The 17,073-nt window shown below is 44.3% G+C and overlaps 1 protein-coding gene across 1 annotated transcript; it reads right to left on the reverse strand.

Moving 5' to 3' along the window:
* Positions 1 to 13,961: 13,961 nt before the first annotated feature.
* On the reverse strand, positions 13,962 to 14,858 carry LOC121765696. Its single transcript, XM_042161899.1, has one exon. It carries the CDS (start codon positions 14,856 to 14,858, stop codon positions 13,962 to 13,964), a length of 897 nt encoding a protein of 298 aa, XP_042017833.1.
* Positions 14,859 to 17,073: the final 2,215 nt, after the last annotated feature.

Here is a 17,073-nt window from a genome sequence, read left to right on the forward strand (position 1 = left end):
TGCAACAAAGAGATAAACAAATAGATCGATCCATGGTAAGTCGAAAATGAAACTATAAAATTCAATTGTCATAATATTAATTGGGTTATCATCATTTTCATGATATACTCCCTCCGTTGCGAATATGAGTATCATTTCATCACGTATATGTTCTATAGTCTATTATGGCTCCATGGTAAGTCGAAAATGAAACCACAATTAACTTGAATTTTACAACTGAAATGTATATGTTCTATAGTCTATTATGGCTCCTTTATGCAAAAGATGAACTGATCATTCTCGATTCTTTGTATGCCACGTTTGATCAATTATTTTTGTTATTAAGTTTTCTCTCGTGATTGATTGATTATACAATGCAGATTTTCAGTTAAATAATGCACACCGACTAATAATGCATCGTTATAGTGTAATAATGCAGATTTTCAGTTGAATAATGCACACCGACTAATAATGCACCATTATAGTGTAATAATGCAGATCATCTGGACCGTTGATGAATGAGATCTAACGGTCCAGATTAAGAAGGAACTTAAATCTAAGGGGAGAAAATGAGTTTAACACTACCCTATATAGGGATGTATTCATTTCCTTTTTGCATATTTTTTCTTTTTTCCTTCTCAATCTCAGCCCCACGATTTTGTCATCTGACGGTTAGATTAGTGCCACGTGTCATTTAATAATGCAGATTTTCCGTTGAATAATGCACACCAACTAATAATGCACAATTATAGTGTAATAATGCAGATTTTCAGTTGAATAATGCACACCGACTAATAATGCACCATTATAGTGTAATAATGCAGATCATCTGGACCGTTGATGAATGAGATCTAACGGCTCATATTAAGAAGAATAAAGTATCTAATGGATGAATAGGAGAATAACACTCCTATATATATATATATATATATATATATATATATATATATATATATATATATATATATATATATATGGTTTTGATCTATGCAAAACTAGATTTAAATACAGAAACGCAGAACAATATCATAATTAGGTCACTTTTAGGTCATAATTAGGTAATTTTTAGGTCATGCTAACAAAGCATGACCTAAAACGATCTTAGCATGACATTAAACCCAAATATTATAATATGACCTAAAATTGCTTAATTATGACCTTCCGTGTTTTTGGTTAATTATTGACCATTAGATCATCTAATCCTAGGGCCAAGATTTGGTCTGCATTTCTGGATTTAAACACATACTTATTTTGATCATCTCCATATATATATATATATATATATATATATATATATATGTAATTTTTAAAGCCATTAGCGGAAAGAGTGACATTATATGAAAGGACATATTCGAGTTTCTATACATTTACAATTTAGTGTATGGAACTATCCATGAAATTTCTTCTCAATTTTTAAATATGAAGTGACGTATTAAGAAAATTTTCAAAATATTTATACTTGTTTGTTATCTTATTGGGAAATTAGATTTTTGGTAATATGCCTAATAATAACATGATACCATATAAATGATTTATTTTGTGTTTAGAAATATTTAAAAACCATTATCATTTTAAACTCATACTGATTACTCAAATAAAAATAAGTCATACATGTAAGAATCAAAACAATCTTTTCTAAATTTAATTATGGTAAACTGCTTCTAAAATCGTGAACTTTCATAATAGTTTGGTATTTCCCGTAAACTTTGAAAGTTGCGTAAAAAATCATGAACTTTGCTCCCGTGTGCCAATTTCTCGAGTCGGGTTTTCCGGCTAAGTAGAGTGCTAACGTGTGTAAGTATCTGACGTGGGTGATGTTGTGGACGCTGATATGTACAATTACATGGATTTAAATTTTTTTAAATCATCACATACCATAAAAAACCCCAAACCCTAACCTAACCAAACATAGGAAATTAAACATCAAATTTCTTCTGCTCAGCGAACATCTTAAGATTGACTTGAGAGCTTCCACCGTCGTCAACAGCCTCCCTCGCCAAATCCCTCCATTTCTTAGCGTTTTTCCTCATCTCCCTACTCTCATCTCCACCGTCCATCACCATCTCTAAGCACCGCACGATCTCATCTGCCTCCACAATCTCCCCCTTCACAGCCCTCACTCCACACCTTCACGAATCCTCCACCAGCTTCGCATTCGTCACCTGATCCATCGCCTGCGCCATCGCCACCACCGGCACCCCGCCGCCACGCTCTCCAGCGTCGAATTCCACCCACAATGGCTCACGAAACAGCCGACGCTCATCAGGGATGATGGTGATGATTTCCAAGCGATGATTTTCTCCCCTGAGCTGAATTGGCATCCGCATGAGATGGGTTCTCTTACGTTTGCAAATTTTAGACATAATTAAGGGAGATTTATTTAATTTAAGGGATGCAGCAAAAATTAATTTTTTAAAAATTTTTTATTCGCAAAACACAAAACGACGTAGTTTTGTGTTCCGACTGCCTAGTCACGCTTCCAGCTGCCACATAAGATAAGTTTATGCCGGAAAACTACCGGGTCGGGTCGTTTGGGAAATTTGCACAACCTGACAAAGTTCATGCTTTTTGACGCAACTTTTAAAGTTTATGGGAAATACCAAACTATTATGAAAGTTCACGATTTTAGAAGCATTTACCCTTTAATTATTAATAATATACTTATAATAGGAATAAGATACCGCAACATAAATTTACTTGATAAATTATTAGGTGAGGCTCAATTATATTATATAGTAATCCACAAAAAAGTAAATATACTTACAATACATGTGGATGCACGATTGCTTTTCCTCATTACAATCACATGAGCTTATATAGATTGTCAACTCTTTAGGCATGATTACACATTTGACTACAACAAAACTCACACAACAATCATCAAATTCCTAACTCCATAACTCAAAATGTAATCCTAATGGGGAGCAAATGAACTCTCACACTATATCTCAACCAAACTCCACTTCTTCAAATCCTAATTACATGTGTGATGAATCCGCGAATTATTGATGATGAGAAATGCTCGTAAAAATAAATTACGACACGGTGAATTTACGTGGTTCGATTTACTGAAGTAAATCTACGTCCACGGGAAGAAGGGAGGGCAAGATTGTATTGCTTGATCTGGGATTACAGCTTACAACACAGCCTTGCTATATGATTTTATCTCTAGAGAGCTTAACCCTTTTCTATCTGATCTAAGTTCTATTTATACATTGAACTAAGATCGTGGTTTGCAGCCCCACTAACAAGATCGTGGGTGAGCAATAACTGCTCAATAACTGCTTCATACCACTAAATAGATCGTGGGTATAGTGGAGGTCGTGGAGGCCTTTCATGAGTCCACTAACTCCTAGTTCGGTCGAATGCTGAGACCGAACTGCTGGACTTTACCGATCAACTCTTGCCGATCTGAGAGGAGAGCTTGACTGGTCGGCTTTTACCGAGCTGTAGGCTGAGTCCGAACTCTTTGGTCGTGCCGAACTCTATGGTGCCGAATAGATACTCTTTCTTGGGCTCTGGGCTGATGGGCCGTCACTGTTATTGGGCTTGCCATTAGGGTTTAGTTCGTACCCCATCACTACCCCCCCCCGAAAAGCGAAGTGAATCACTTCGGCGAGGTGAGTCACTTCGGCATTCTGGATAATGGTAAGGGGGAGGCTGACGTCAGGGGACGTGCCTTGCGCGTGCCTGCATTAAATGCGACAGTAAAATCCGGCCGTTGAATCCTGAAAAGGTGGGATTCGAAACGGCGCAACGATCTCGAAATCTTTCCCGAATCTGATAAGTATGCTCCTTTTTCCTCATTTGAACACTTTTGCTGTTGCGTCTTCTATACTCTCTCTTTTTCGAGAAATTTTCTTCCGCTTTCAAGAGCTTCTTCAGACTTTCTTCATCTTCAAAAAGTAAGAAAAATGTCTTCTTCTTCTTCGGAGTCGGGTAGCGGTAGGAAAGGGGATAAGGGGTCTTCTGGCCGGAAAGAGTCCGGGGAGAAGACCGTAGAGTATTTCCCTAGTATTTTGAGTAAGGATACTGTGATATCCCTACCCGAAAAATACTTTTTTCCTGGGGGGAAGGCGGTGGTACCTGACGGTGATCATAGGGCTGACTCCCCGCCGGAGGGGTACGCCACCGTGTACGAGGCCTGCTTAGAATGCGGGCTTCGTTTCCCCCTCCCTTCTGCCTCTATAGATTTACTAGATTTTTTTCAGCTTCCTTTAGGCCAAGTGACTCCGAACTCTTGGAGGCACTTGTCGGCCTTCGCTGCCGAACTCCGTAGGTTAGGAAGGGATTTGTCTTTGAAGGCGATCCTTAAATTCTTTCAATTTAAGAGAAAGGGGTCTTGGTTTTACTTGATCCCTTTACAGCCCTTTAGGGCCTTTTGTAAAACGAAGTGGCCGAAGTGGCAAAATCGCTTCTTCTACTATGATAGGACCGCGACTCCTAGTTTTCCCTGGAGAGGGCCGGAGTCCGTTATCCGTCACCCTCGGCCTGAACCGTTGGACGAGCTCGATGGCGAGCTCAACAAGATTCCCATAGTTAGGAAACAATACCCGGAGTCTGAGCTCGTCAAGGGCGACGTCGTGTTCGACATCTCGTCTTCGGACGAAGAGGCCGAGGGTGAGGATTTCTCTTTATCTTTATGCTCTACTGCTTTAACGAAGAAAACCTGACTTTGCTTTCTTGCTTTTTGGCAGTGTACATGCTGAGTAAGGCTACCCGAAAATCTTCGGAGTCCAAGGAGCCGGAGAGGCCGAAAACGACCAGCTCGGCGTCTGATGCCGAGAGGACTCCGAAAAGGCAAAAAACCTCTTCGGATCCGAAGAAGCCGGAGTCGACTTCGGCAAAGGGGAAGGGGAGGGCCCAGAAGCCCCCGAGAGTGCCAGAGAAAGATGTGGTCTTGGCGCCTCCTTCGGAACATATCTGTGAGCCGTTTTTATGGCCCACGGACTTCGCCGAGGTGAACTCTCTTCTTGATTTTCTGGCCTTGCTTTTTTTTTCTGTATTTTTTGTGGCCCCTTTGTTGACTTTTTTCTTTATCCATTTTCAGAGGAACGATATGCTCTCCAAGCTCGTCGCCGTCGAACTCTCCAAAGCGTCCAATGACTATGCCGAGATGCAGAGGAAGTTGGCGGCTGCTTGTCATCGGGCCGAACAGGCTGAGGCTAACTTTGAGAAGGCCAGAGCTGCTAGGATTTCGGCCCAGGATGAAGCTCAGTTTGCCAAAAACCAGCTCGTCATCCAGCGAGAGCAGACGAAGCGGAGCGATGCTGCTGCCGTGGTTGCCCAAGGGGAGGCTCTCCGTGTTTACACGGAGAAACTCTTTTTGAGCAGCCAGTTCTCGGCCTTTGTCGGTAGCCTGGTAAGGCTAATTGCCGATAAGGGCGAGCAGGGGGCCGACGTCGTGCTGCCTCTGTACAGCCGAGAGATAGCAGCTCGGCTTCGGAATCTGCCGCTCCTTGAGGAGCTCGCTTCATCCTCGGTCCTGCTTTCTGCAGACCGAGTCCGGAGTTGTCGAGCTGATCGGGACGAGAACCTGGAGGCTATCTTTGCCTCCGTGGGACCCGTTTCACCCGCTTCGACTTACAACGGAGAGGGTGAGGCCGAGCCGCTGGAGCTGGAGGCCGAAGTCGAGCGGGCCGGGCATCCGGAGAAGGAGGCCGATCAGGAGGCGGAGGCGAGGCCGGCAGGAGACGAGGCCGGGGCTGAGGTAGTTCAGGAGAAAGAAGCTGAACCAGACCAAGGAGCCGGAGACGAAGCTGGCGAAGTATGATTTCGTCCCCCTTCTCTTAGTCTAGTTTCTTCCTTGTAAAATGGCCTTGAAGCCCTCCTAGTGTAAAAAATTTTCCTTGTGAATGAAAAATTCTCTACACTTGTCTTCGTATAGCTTTTCGTACTCGCCTTTATTCCTGTTGTATTTTACTATCTGCTCGGTACAGCTGCCGAACTAACATAGCTGCTTTGTACTCAAGGAGATGGAGTTACTTCACTGGAAACGGCTGTACTCTTCGGCTTTAGACGAAGCTGAGAAAAGAGCTATAGCCGATCAGACGAAGAATGACGAGCTTCTGGCTCGTTTAGTGAAGCTGGAGGCCGATAATAAGGACTTAGAGTCCGATAAGAAGGATCTGGAGGCCGAGCTGAATACGACCATTGCTGAGAGGACTGCGTACGAGGATTACATCCGTGTGCGCGGGGGAATGACCATATCAGATGTTCAGAGTCGAGTTGACGAACTGTGGGAGGAATATCATCTACTCCGGAGGAACAATGCGCTGGAGAGCTCGGCTTGCCAACAAGTTGTGAAATCATTACGGCGCTGGGCTTCTCGGTACGACATTGTTCTTTCTCGGCGCCCCTCCATAGAAAGATTCCTTCGGCATATCGTGCCAACAGATGCTCGCACTCCAGATCAAGCCTCTGGTTCCCTTGTTCAAAATCCTACTTCCAGTCAACAACGAACTCCGGAACAGCCGGAAACGTCAAGACGAGAACGGGCTCAGGAGCAACCGGAATCGTCAAGACAGGGACGGACTGAAACTCGCCGAGGAGTTGTGACTATGAGTGAGCAAGATCAGCAGATGATTATTGCAGAGACTCTTCATCGCCGAGGTGTTAGGACTTCTCGGGCTCGGGGAAGAGGCGTTGGGTCGAGGATAGCATCTCGTCGACCTGCTTATTCTTCGTCTGCTCGGAACAACCGAACTCGGCTTCCAGAGGATTTTGCAGATAGGTGGCTTAACTTCAGCAACCCTGGACAGTAGAATAGTCCTTTGTAATAGCGTAACGCCATTTTGTAGGGTAGCGGAGTTGTATGCCGAACAAGATTTGAAAAATGAAATTTTGTTTTCGCTTCTAACACTGTATTTACAGCTTAGCGAAAAAATTTCATCGTACTTGTCTTTGGTCTGATGAAATAAACATCTTTGACCGGACTCGTCTTTGGTCTGATGAAATAAACATCTTTGACCGGACTCGTCTTTGGTCTGATGAAATAAACATCTTTGACCGGACTCGTCTTTGGTCTGATGAAATAAACATCTTTGACCAGACTTGGTTTGTGTTCTAATTTGGCGATTTTTGTCGCCGGGATCGAACTTTCCCTTGTCCTAATTCGGCGAGTTTTATCGCGTGGATCGGACTTTCCCAGTTAACCGAAGTGGTCTTATGCAGTAAACCTCTTTGACCAGACATGGTCGTCCCCGGTCTTATGAGGTAAACTTCTTTGACCGAACTTGGTCGTCCTAATTCGGCGAGGTTTATCGCGTGGATCGGACTTTCCCTTATTGCAGTTCGTTTCAGACGAAGTGCTTGTTAAGCTGAATTGCGGTCTTGTATCCTCCTTGGAAGCTTGGACTCACAATCGTTGGCTTATTGCAGTTCGTTTCAGACGGACTGCTTGTTAAGCTGACTTGTGGTCTTATATCCTCCTTAGAAGCTTGGACTCACAATAGTCTTTAATAATCGATCTAAAAAGGGGATCAGTCTTTAAAGAACGATATACCTTGGTACCATTTGTAAGAGACGACAAGCACATAAAGACAAAACACATAGGAAAAAATGAAAAAGACGAAAGAAAAAAAACTTTAAACTTTTTATAAAACGACAAGTAAAAAGTACAAGTAAAAACAAACAAATAAAAACATGTACCCCTATGACCGAACTAGACAAACAAATAAAAACATGTACCCCTATGACCGAACTAGACACAAGACAGACTGACCGGACTTTGTCTCTTACAAGTGGAACTTCTTGAGGTTGGAGACGTGCCATGTTCGGGGTACTTGTTCTCCTGACATGTGAGTCAATTTATAAGACCCTTTGCCGAGGACTTCTGACACCCGATACGGACCCTCCCATGTGGGTTCGAGTTTGCCCAGCTTTTCTGCTCGGCTTACTTCGTTGTTTCTCAAGACGAGATCTCCCACTTGAAATTGAAGCTTTTTCACCCTTTGGTTATAATACCGGGCTACTTGCTCCTTATACTTGGCTGCTTTTATGCACGCCAATTCTCTTCTTTCTTCGGCGAGATCTAGTTCGGCTCTCAGTCCGTCGTCATTCATTTCTGAGGAGAAATTTAGAGTTCGGGGACTGGGTACGCCGATCTCCACCGGAATTACGGCTTCAGTGCCGTACACCAGACTATACGGGGTTTCACCGTTGGAGGTTTTGGGTGTAGTTCGGTAGGACCACAGGACTTGAGGGAGATTTTCTACCCATTGTCCTTTGGCTTGTTCTAACCGAGCTTTTAACCCTTTCACCAGAATCCGGTTCGTTACTTCCGTTTGTCCGTTTGCTTGGGGATGGGAGACCGAAGTGAACCGCTGTTGAATGTTCAGCTCTTGGCACCAATTCTTGAACGTCTTGTCGGTGAACTGAGTCCCATTATCCGAGATGAGGATGTGGGGTATGCCAAATCGGCACACTATGTTCTTCCAGACGAAGTCCAATGCCTTTGAGCTCGTTATCGTAGCTAATGGTTCAGCCTCCACCCACTTCGTGAAGTAGTCCACGGCAACGATAAGGAATTTCATTTGCCGAGGAGCTTGAGGAAGTGGTCCCACTATGTCTATGCCCCATTGCATGAAAGGCCAAAGGCTTTGCATAGTGTATAGATCGGTCTGCGGCATCCTTGGGACATTTGCATGAATTTGGCACTTCGTACACTTCTTGACGAGCTGCATTGCCTCTTGTACCATGGTTGGCCAATAATATCCCCATCTCAGAACTTTTTTAGCTAAAGCTCTGGCTCCGATGTGGCTACCGCACGATCCTTCATGAACTTCTCTGAGGATGTAGTCCGTCTCTTCTGGTCCTACGCACCGCAATAACGGCTGGAGGTAAGACTTTCTAAAGAGGACTCCTTCATGAAGTTCGTACCGAAGTGCTCGGCATGTGATCTTCCGAGCTTCTCTCTTATCCTCGGGCAATTGTCCTTGATCCAGATACTGCAAGATCGGCGTCATCCAGTTCGGCGAGCTGGATACTGAATGTACCTCGGCTTCATCAATGCTTCGATGCATTAATTCTTCCGCCTTTGAGTTCGGATCTGAGGCCAACTTACTTAAGGTATCTGCTCGGCTATTTTCCGCTCTGGGAATGCGGATTATCCGAAAATAGGAGAAACTTCGGCTGATGCTTTGCGCTTTGTCCAAATACTTCTTCATTCTCTCGTCACGGGCTTCACTTGTACCCAACATGTGATTTACTATGACTTGTGAATCACAATAGACTTTGAGAGATTTGACGAGCAGACTTTGCGCTAACTGGAGTCCGGCCAGGAGGGCTTCGTACTCGGCTTCATTATTAGTAGTGGGGAATAGGAACCGAAGTGAGTAGGTTACCTCGTGTCCGTCGGGAGCGACAAGTAAAATACCAGCTCCACTTCCCATCTTGTTTGAAGCTCCATCTACGAATCCGCTCCAGCAGTCCGGCGGCTCTACTTCGGATTCCAAGGGCTGTGCTAGTTCGGCATTGGCAGAATTCTTCTGTTCGGCAATAACAGGAATTGCTTGATCGAACTTTGCTTCTGCAAGAAAATCTGCCAAGGCTTGTCCCTTGATGGCTTTCCGAGGTAGATATTCAATTGTGTGCTCTCCCAACTCTATAGCCCACTTGGCGATTCTGCCTGATGCTTCTGGTTTGGTCAACACTTGCCGAAGTGGCAGATCAGTTAAGACGCATACCTTGTGAGCATAGAAGTATGGCCGCAGTCTCCTTGCTGCATTTACTAGTGCCAGAGCAATTTTTTCCAGAGGTTGATACCTTGTTTCTGGACCTCTTAATGCTCGGCTTGTAAAGTAGATGGGAAGCTGCTTTAGGCCTTCTTCTCGTACAAGCACCGCGCTGATGGTTTGATCCGATGCCGCCAAGTATAAGAATATTACTTCGGCTTCGGTTGGAGCAGAGAGAATAGGAAGCTCGGCTAGATAACTTTTGAGTTCGTCAAAGGCCTTTTTCTGCTCGGCTCCCCACTCGAACTTTGGTGCCTTTTTCAACACCTTGAAGAACGGCAGTTGCTTTTCGGCTGCTTGGGAAAGGAATCGATTCAGTGCGGCTAGACATCCGGTTAGCCTTTGCACGTCATGTATGGACTTCGGCATTGCCATGTTCTGAACGACTTGAACTTTTGAGGGGTTTGCCTTGAGTCCGTCCTTTGAAACCCAACAACCCAGAAACTTTCCCGAATCTACCAAAAAGGTACACTTTTGGGGATTAAGTTTGAGGTTGGCTTTCTTGAGCACGTCGAGAGTGGACTTGAGGTTGTGCTCGTACTCCGAAGTGCTTTTGCTTTTGACGACTATATCGTCAACATACACTTCGACCTCCTTTCCAATCAGGTGCCGAAAAAGCTTGTCTACCATCCTTTGATAAGTGGCTCCGGCATTCTTTAAACCGAATGGCATCTTTTTATAAGCGAAAATGCCGAAATCAGTAATGAAGGCCGTTTTTGAAGCGTCAATCTCATCCATTAAAACTTGATGGTATCCTTTGTACAGATCAAGAAAACAAAAAATTTCAAAGCCTACCAAAGCTTCTACTTTTTTATCTATGTTCGGAAGGGGATAGCAATCTTTGGGACAGTGCTTATTTAGATCGGTGAAATCTATGCACATCCGCCATCCTCCTTCCTTTTTCTTGATCATGACAGGATTGGCCACCCACGAAGGATACTTCACTTCGAATAACACATCCGCCTTCAATAATTGACGGACTTCGTCATGGATGACTTGACTTCGTTCTGCCGCAAAGAGTCTTTGCTTCTGTTTTATCGGCCGGACTGAAGGATCAATATTTAACCGATGAGTGATTACCTCGGGGGGCACTCCGGTCATGTCCAATGGAGACCATGCAAAGACGTCTTTATACTCCTTGAGGAGCTGGATGGTTTTTTCCCGAAGTAGGGGCGTTCCCGCGAAGCCGATCTTAACCGTTCTGGATGGATCGTCTTCGTACAGCTGAACTGTCATCGAGTTCGGCTCCGGTATGACTTCGGTCATCGCCTCTGACTCCGGCTGCTGTGATTGCTATGCTTGGTGGTGCCGATCTGACTGCTCGGCACTTCTAAGCGCAATTTGCAGACATTCCTTTGCTCTCTTTTGGTCACCTCGGATGACCGCTATCCCTCCTTTAGTAGGGATCTTGATGGTGAGGTGATAGGTGGAGCAAACGGCCCGAACTGTGTTGAGCCAGTCTCTTCCCAGGATGACGTTGTACGGGGACCGAGCTTTCACCACGAAAAACTCAATCATCGTACTGGAGCTAGTAGGCGCTTTCCCCACCGTGATCGGAAGGCTGATAATACCTTCAGGGCGGGTGTCCTCCTGAGTGAAGCTCTTCAGGGGAAGCGGAGCCGGACTGAGCCGAGCTGGGTCCACTTCTAGTTTGTCGAAGCACTCTTTAAAAAGAATGCTAACCGACGCTCCTGTATCCACAAACACCCTGTGGATCAGTTTGTTTGCCACTCCGGCTTGGATGACAATGGCGTCTTGGTGAGGAGAGATGGCCGGGACGGGATCAGCAGCCGAGAACGTAATCACTTCGTCCTGCTTCAGCCTTTTATGCGTTGGCTCCTCTCGATTGGAGCCTCTGCGTTCTGACTTTAGGGACGACTTGGTCTTCCCGGCAGGGAGCGCGTCAATAGTCTGGATTACTCCATCATATTGCGGCTCGTCATCGTCTTCGGGATCCGGCTGCCTTTTCGGATCCTGAGGAGCGCAGTTCGCACCACTCTGCTTTTTATTCTTCTTTGGCTGCTTACTTCGGTATTTTTTCAATGTCCCTGCCTTCACAAGAACATCGATACCTGCAGCCAAGTTTCTGCACTCCTCAGTATCGTGACCGTGGTCTTGATGGTAGGAGCAGTAGTTATCCTGTGGTCGGCGCGCGGCTGATTTCGTCATCCGCTTTGGCTTTTCGAATAGGTCAGAGTGCAGTTCGAAAATTTCCGCTCTCGGCTTGTTCAGCGGTACGAACTGAGCGGGCGGCTTCTCGGGATTGAGACGAGGTCCCAATCTGTCTTGCACCGGAGCCCTTTGAATTCTTTCAAATGGAGTCCGGCGAGGATGCCCCTGATCGCTATGATCGGGCTTCCTTCTGTCTCCTCGGGACGATGAGCTGTCTAACGACCGTTTGCGACGGTCTGCCTCATCGGCCCGGGAGTACTGGTCCGCAATGTCCCACATTTCCTGAGCTGTCTGCGGACCGCACTCAACGAGCTTCCTGTAGAGAGCTCCGGGCAGGATTCCATTTTGGAATGCCGAGATGACAAGCAGATCGTTGAGATCGTCTACTTGCAGGCATTCCTTGTGGAATCTTGTCATAAAGTCGCTAATTTTTTCGTCGCGACCTTGACGAATGGAAAGCAGCTGAGCCGAAGTGATTCGGGCTTCCGCTTTCTGAAAGAACCTCCTGTGGAAGGCATCCATTAGATCTCGGTAAGATCTGATGCTGCCCTGGGGGAGGCTATCGAACCACCTTCTCGCGTTCCCGATGAGCAGCTCGGGAAACAGCTTGCACATGTGGACCTCGTTGAGACCCTGGTTCGCCATGTTATATTGATAGCGCCCCAAGAAATCGTGAGGGTCCACGAGCCCGTCGTAAGTCATCGACGGAGTTCGGTAGTTCTGTGGTAGGGGAGTTCGGGTGATGTCGTCCGAGAACGGAGTCTTCAGTGCTCCGTACACGGCGAATCCGATATCTCGTCGGTATGGAGGAGATTGAGTTCTCCTGTGATTCCGGTACCGAGGAGGAGCTGGAATATGTCGGGGTTGAGGATTCTTTCTCCTGGGAGATGCGACACTACTGCGGTAGTGACTTTCTTGTGCGGAGGGAGAAGGAGAATCCGTCGTTTTCGTCTCCGGCTGCTTTTGGCTTTTTCGCAGGAAGGTTAAGAATTCCTCCTGCTTTTCAGCCAAAAACTGCTTGACAGCCTCATTCAAATCGGGCTGCTGGGAAGACTCAGTGGGACGATTTTTGGAGCGGCTTGTTCCTTCGCCATGAGAACTGGTGGTGGATTTATCCCTAGGCTGTTTTCCCGACCTATGGGATGGATTGGCTTCCTCCTGGTTCTCACGGGCTGGAATACGGGTATTCTGCGATCTGGTATGCATTTTTTGGGTGGAAAAAATGGATCAAAAATTCGCTTTATCACAAATTTTGTTCTCTGATTCCCACAGACGGCGCCAGTGATGAATCCGCGAATTATTGATGATGAGAAATGCTCGTAAAAATAAATTACGACACGGTGAATTTACGTGGTTCGATTTACTGAAGTAAATCTACGTCCACGGGAAGAAGGGAGGGCAAGATTGTATTGCTTGATCTGGGATTACAGCTTACAACACAGCCTTGCTATATGATTTTATCTCTAGAGAGCTTAACCCTTTTCTATCTGATCTAAGTTCTATTTATACATTGAACTAAGATCGTGGTTTGCAGCCCCACTAACAAGATCGTGGGTGAGCAATAACTGCTCAATAACTGCTTCATACCACTAAATAGATCGTGGGTATAGTGGAGGTCGTGGAGGCCTTTCATGAGTCCACTAACTCCTAGTTCGGTCGAATGCTGAGACCGAACTGCTGGACTTTACCGATCAACTCTTGCCGATCTGAGAGGAGAGCTTGACTGGTCGGCTTTTACCGAGCTGTAGGCTGAGTCCGAACTCTTTGGTCGTGCCGAACTCTATGGTGCCGAACAGATACTCTTTCTTGGGCTCTGGGCTGATGGGCCGTCACTGTTATTGGGCTTGCCATTAGGGTTTAGTTCGTACCCCATCAATGTGCAATTGCGTCATTATTTCGTCGTTCGAAAAATAGCAGCAACAATTTCCGACCAATAAGAAATAAGAAATATTTCTATGAATTCCATTTTCAACTAATTATAGCACAAACAGTGTACAGTAATTCAAAATCACAAATAACATTTTAAAAAAAAGGTATGGGGGCAAAAACGTAATTTACGGCAGGCGTGGTCAAAGGTCAACAGGTTTGATCGTATTGGTATCTCCCGAAATCAGCGAGTTTTCGGGAGCGGTTTCTGCAAAACGACGCCGCCGTGGAGAGGTGAGCCTTCGGAGTCGTCCTTGGGTCGGCGGAAACCGCCGTCTCAGGCGGCTCTACCTTCTGATTCCAGTGGCGGTTCGGGCTGGGCCGCACCAGCGGGCTCAGACACAACGTGAGACTCGATAGGCTTTTACCGTGCGACGCCGCTCTGCCTCCGCTTCGCCGCGCCGGTGTCGGCGTCTGCCTCCAGCCTTGTGAGTCCGACGAGTAACCGCTCTTTCCTCCGTGACATTGCTTGTCGCCGTGATCGGCGCTCCTCGCCGGCGACATCCCCCTCCGGCGATTCAGTCCGGTTCCGAACGCGGTTTCGTCGATTGAGAACGTGGAGCCCTTCTTCTTCCGGCGGCCGCGGATGATGCTAGGGAGCCACACCGGAGAAGCGGAGCAGGAATCGATCAAAACAGTAGGATCGGAAACCAGATCGGCGCCCGAATCCGATTTCCTCCCCGGCTTCGATCTGAAAATTCCCCAAAACAGAGAAGAAAACCTACTCCTCGAATTTTTCTCAATCTCGACCGCAATTGAGCGGCGAGGCATCAATTGGGGAGTGCTGAAGAAGAGCTGATGCCCGCCGTGGGGGCGACACGTCGCGGCGGCGCCGGTGTGCGATTTCCGCCTCGAAATGTAGGGTGAAACGGAGTGATGAAACAACGGAGGCTGCGGCAGCTGCGAATCGAACTTGCAGCTATCATGTAGCGCATGTTTGAGCGCCTGCTCTTGCGCGGAGATGACGGCGATGAGGCGCTCGCGGAGGCAGGAGGCGCAGACGCCGACGCAGCAGCTTTGATCGGCCGGATGTTTCCTGCACCTCATTTATCTCTCTCTGTAACTATCGGAATATCTATTTGTATGTAAATCTGTGCAAATTGAGTGTGTGTGATTACTGGAACGCTTTGATGAAACTGATTATCCAGCCAGATTGTGGCATTGTTTTGGGATCGAAAGGAGAATTAGGAGGATTTGATGAAGATCATCAAGTCCTCTGTTCTTGCCCTGCTGCGCCTTTTAAAGAGAGGCGAAACAGTATTAGTATGAATTGATTAGTCATTTTTCTATAAATTTAGTATTTACTATTATTAATAATAATGACTATGGAATGTGGTTGGGGAAAATATTGTGGTATTTTGGTGTTAGTGGTTGGTTGGATTATAGTATAAAAATCGATTTGTGATTGTAGGTGAAAATGTAATAATGAAGGGTTTCTTGTTTTACAGAAAAAAATAATGAAAAAGTATAGATTTTAGGTGGGAAACAAAACAACTCAATTGCTTGTGTTTTACATGAACCAATTCATCTAGAACCACTTGTGTTGGATGTTTTTATTAGGCTGATATATTCTATTGGTGATTGTGATTTGAAATTAAAGAGCCAAATATTTGATCAAGTAATCACTAACAAGTACTCCGTCCCTGAAAATTTGTCACATATTTCCTTTTTCGTCCGTCCCTAAAAATTTGTCACCTTTCACTTTTACCATTTTTGGTAGTGGACCCTACATTCCACTAATTCATTCACACTCACATTTTATTATAAAACTATATAAAAGTAGGACCCACATGCCACAAACTTTTTCAACCCACTTTCTATTACATTTATTAAAACCCGTGCCGAGTCAAATGGTGACGAATTTTGGGGGACGGAGGGAGTAGTAATTTACAAATTTAATACTAATTTCTCTATATATAGTTGAGGAAAGTATTATTTACCTTGTTAGGCCATAAACTGCATGTGTCGTTATGATATACTACTATAATAACGTGCAATATGGATTAAGATAGAAGATCTGGTAATTAATGCTGATTAATTTTTTACACTCTCATAAACATAGAAGATCTTATAATTAATTTAAGAAATTAGTGAGTTCCTAATAGTAGTTCATATTATTGGAGTTTAAGCTTTTCAAGTATGAGATGATTGAGGAATAAAAGTGCCGGAGTGATTATATATATTTTGACTGTTAATGTACTTTCAGAACAGTTTGAGGGTTATAGTTATATATCAACTCCAGAAATAGTTCTTGGATGACATCAAATTAAATATTTACATATTAATATAATGGATTAACTTTTCCATTAGCTATATCCATATTTATCTTCAAATCAAATTGAAAAGTTATTTACAAATTTATCATAATTTTTAAAATCAAATATTTTTAATAAAATATTTTAAAATATAATAAAGCATAATTTAGTAAGTATTTCGTCCCTCTGTAGCTGAATTATATTCCTTTTTGGGTTGTCATACTGTAGCTGACTCATTTCATTTTTTGGCAAATAGTACTTTACTTTTTCTTACTTTATATTCTCTTCATCTCTCCACTTTTTTCCATTCTACTTTATTCTCCTTTTACTTAATTCATTTAAAACAATTTTTTTTAAATCTCGTGCCGAAAAGAAATGCATGTACTACAGAGGGACGGAGGGAGTAGCTAATAATAAGATCAGTTTACATATTGATTTTGATTTAAAATTTAGGATCATTATTTTATGTATATTTATTTTTTACATTATTATAAAATTATATAAAAATATTCATTTTGTTTGCAGTTAATAGTTTTTTGAATTTGGTCCATCTATATAAATTTGTCCATTTTTATTTTTATAATATGGTCCATCACTTTTTTCAATCTGTCCTACTTCCTCTCCCTCGCCCTCGCTCTTTTATTTATGCACATTCAGTTAATAATGATTCAATTATTTTTCTACCACACATGCCAGAAATGAGTCTTATGTGTTGAGCCGATAATTTTCTATTTGTAACTAACTACTTGATGAATCCGCGAATTATTGATGTTAATAAATGCTGGTAGAGAATGAAGATTATGACACGGTGAATTTACGTGGTTCGATTTACTGAGGTAAATCTACGTCCACGGGAAGAAGGGAGGGCAAGATTGTATTGCTTGATCTGGGATTACAGCTTACAACACAGACTTGCTATATGATTTTATCTCTAGAGAGCTTAACCCTTTTCTATCAGATCTAAGTTCTATTTATACATTGAACTAGGATCGTGGTTTGCAGCCCCA

The sequence above is a fragment of the Salvia splendens genome, chromosome 14, assembly GCF_004379255.2.
Source record: "Salvia splendens isolate huo1 chromosome 14, SspV2, whole genome shotgun sequence".
Lineage (NCBI taxonomy): Eukaryota > Viridiplantae > Streptophyta > Magnoliopsida > Lamiales > Lamiaceae > Salvia > Salvia splendens.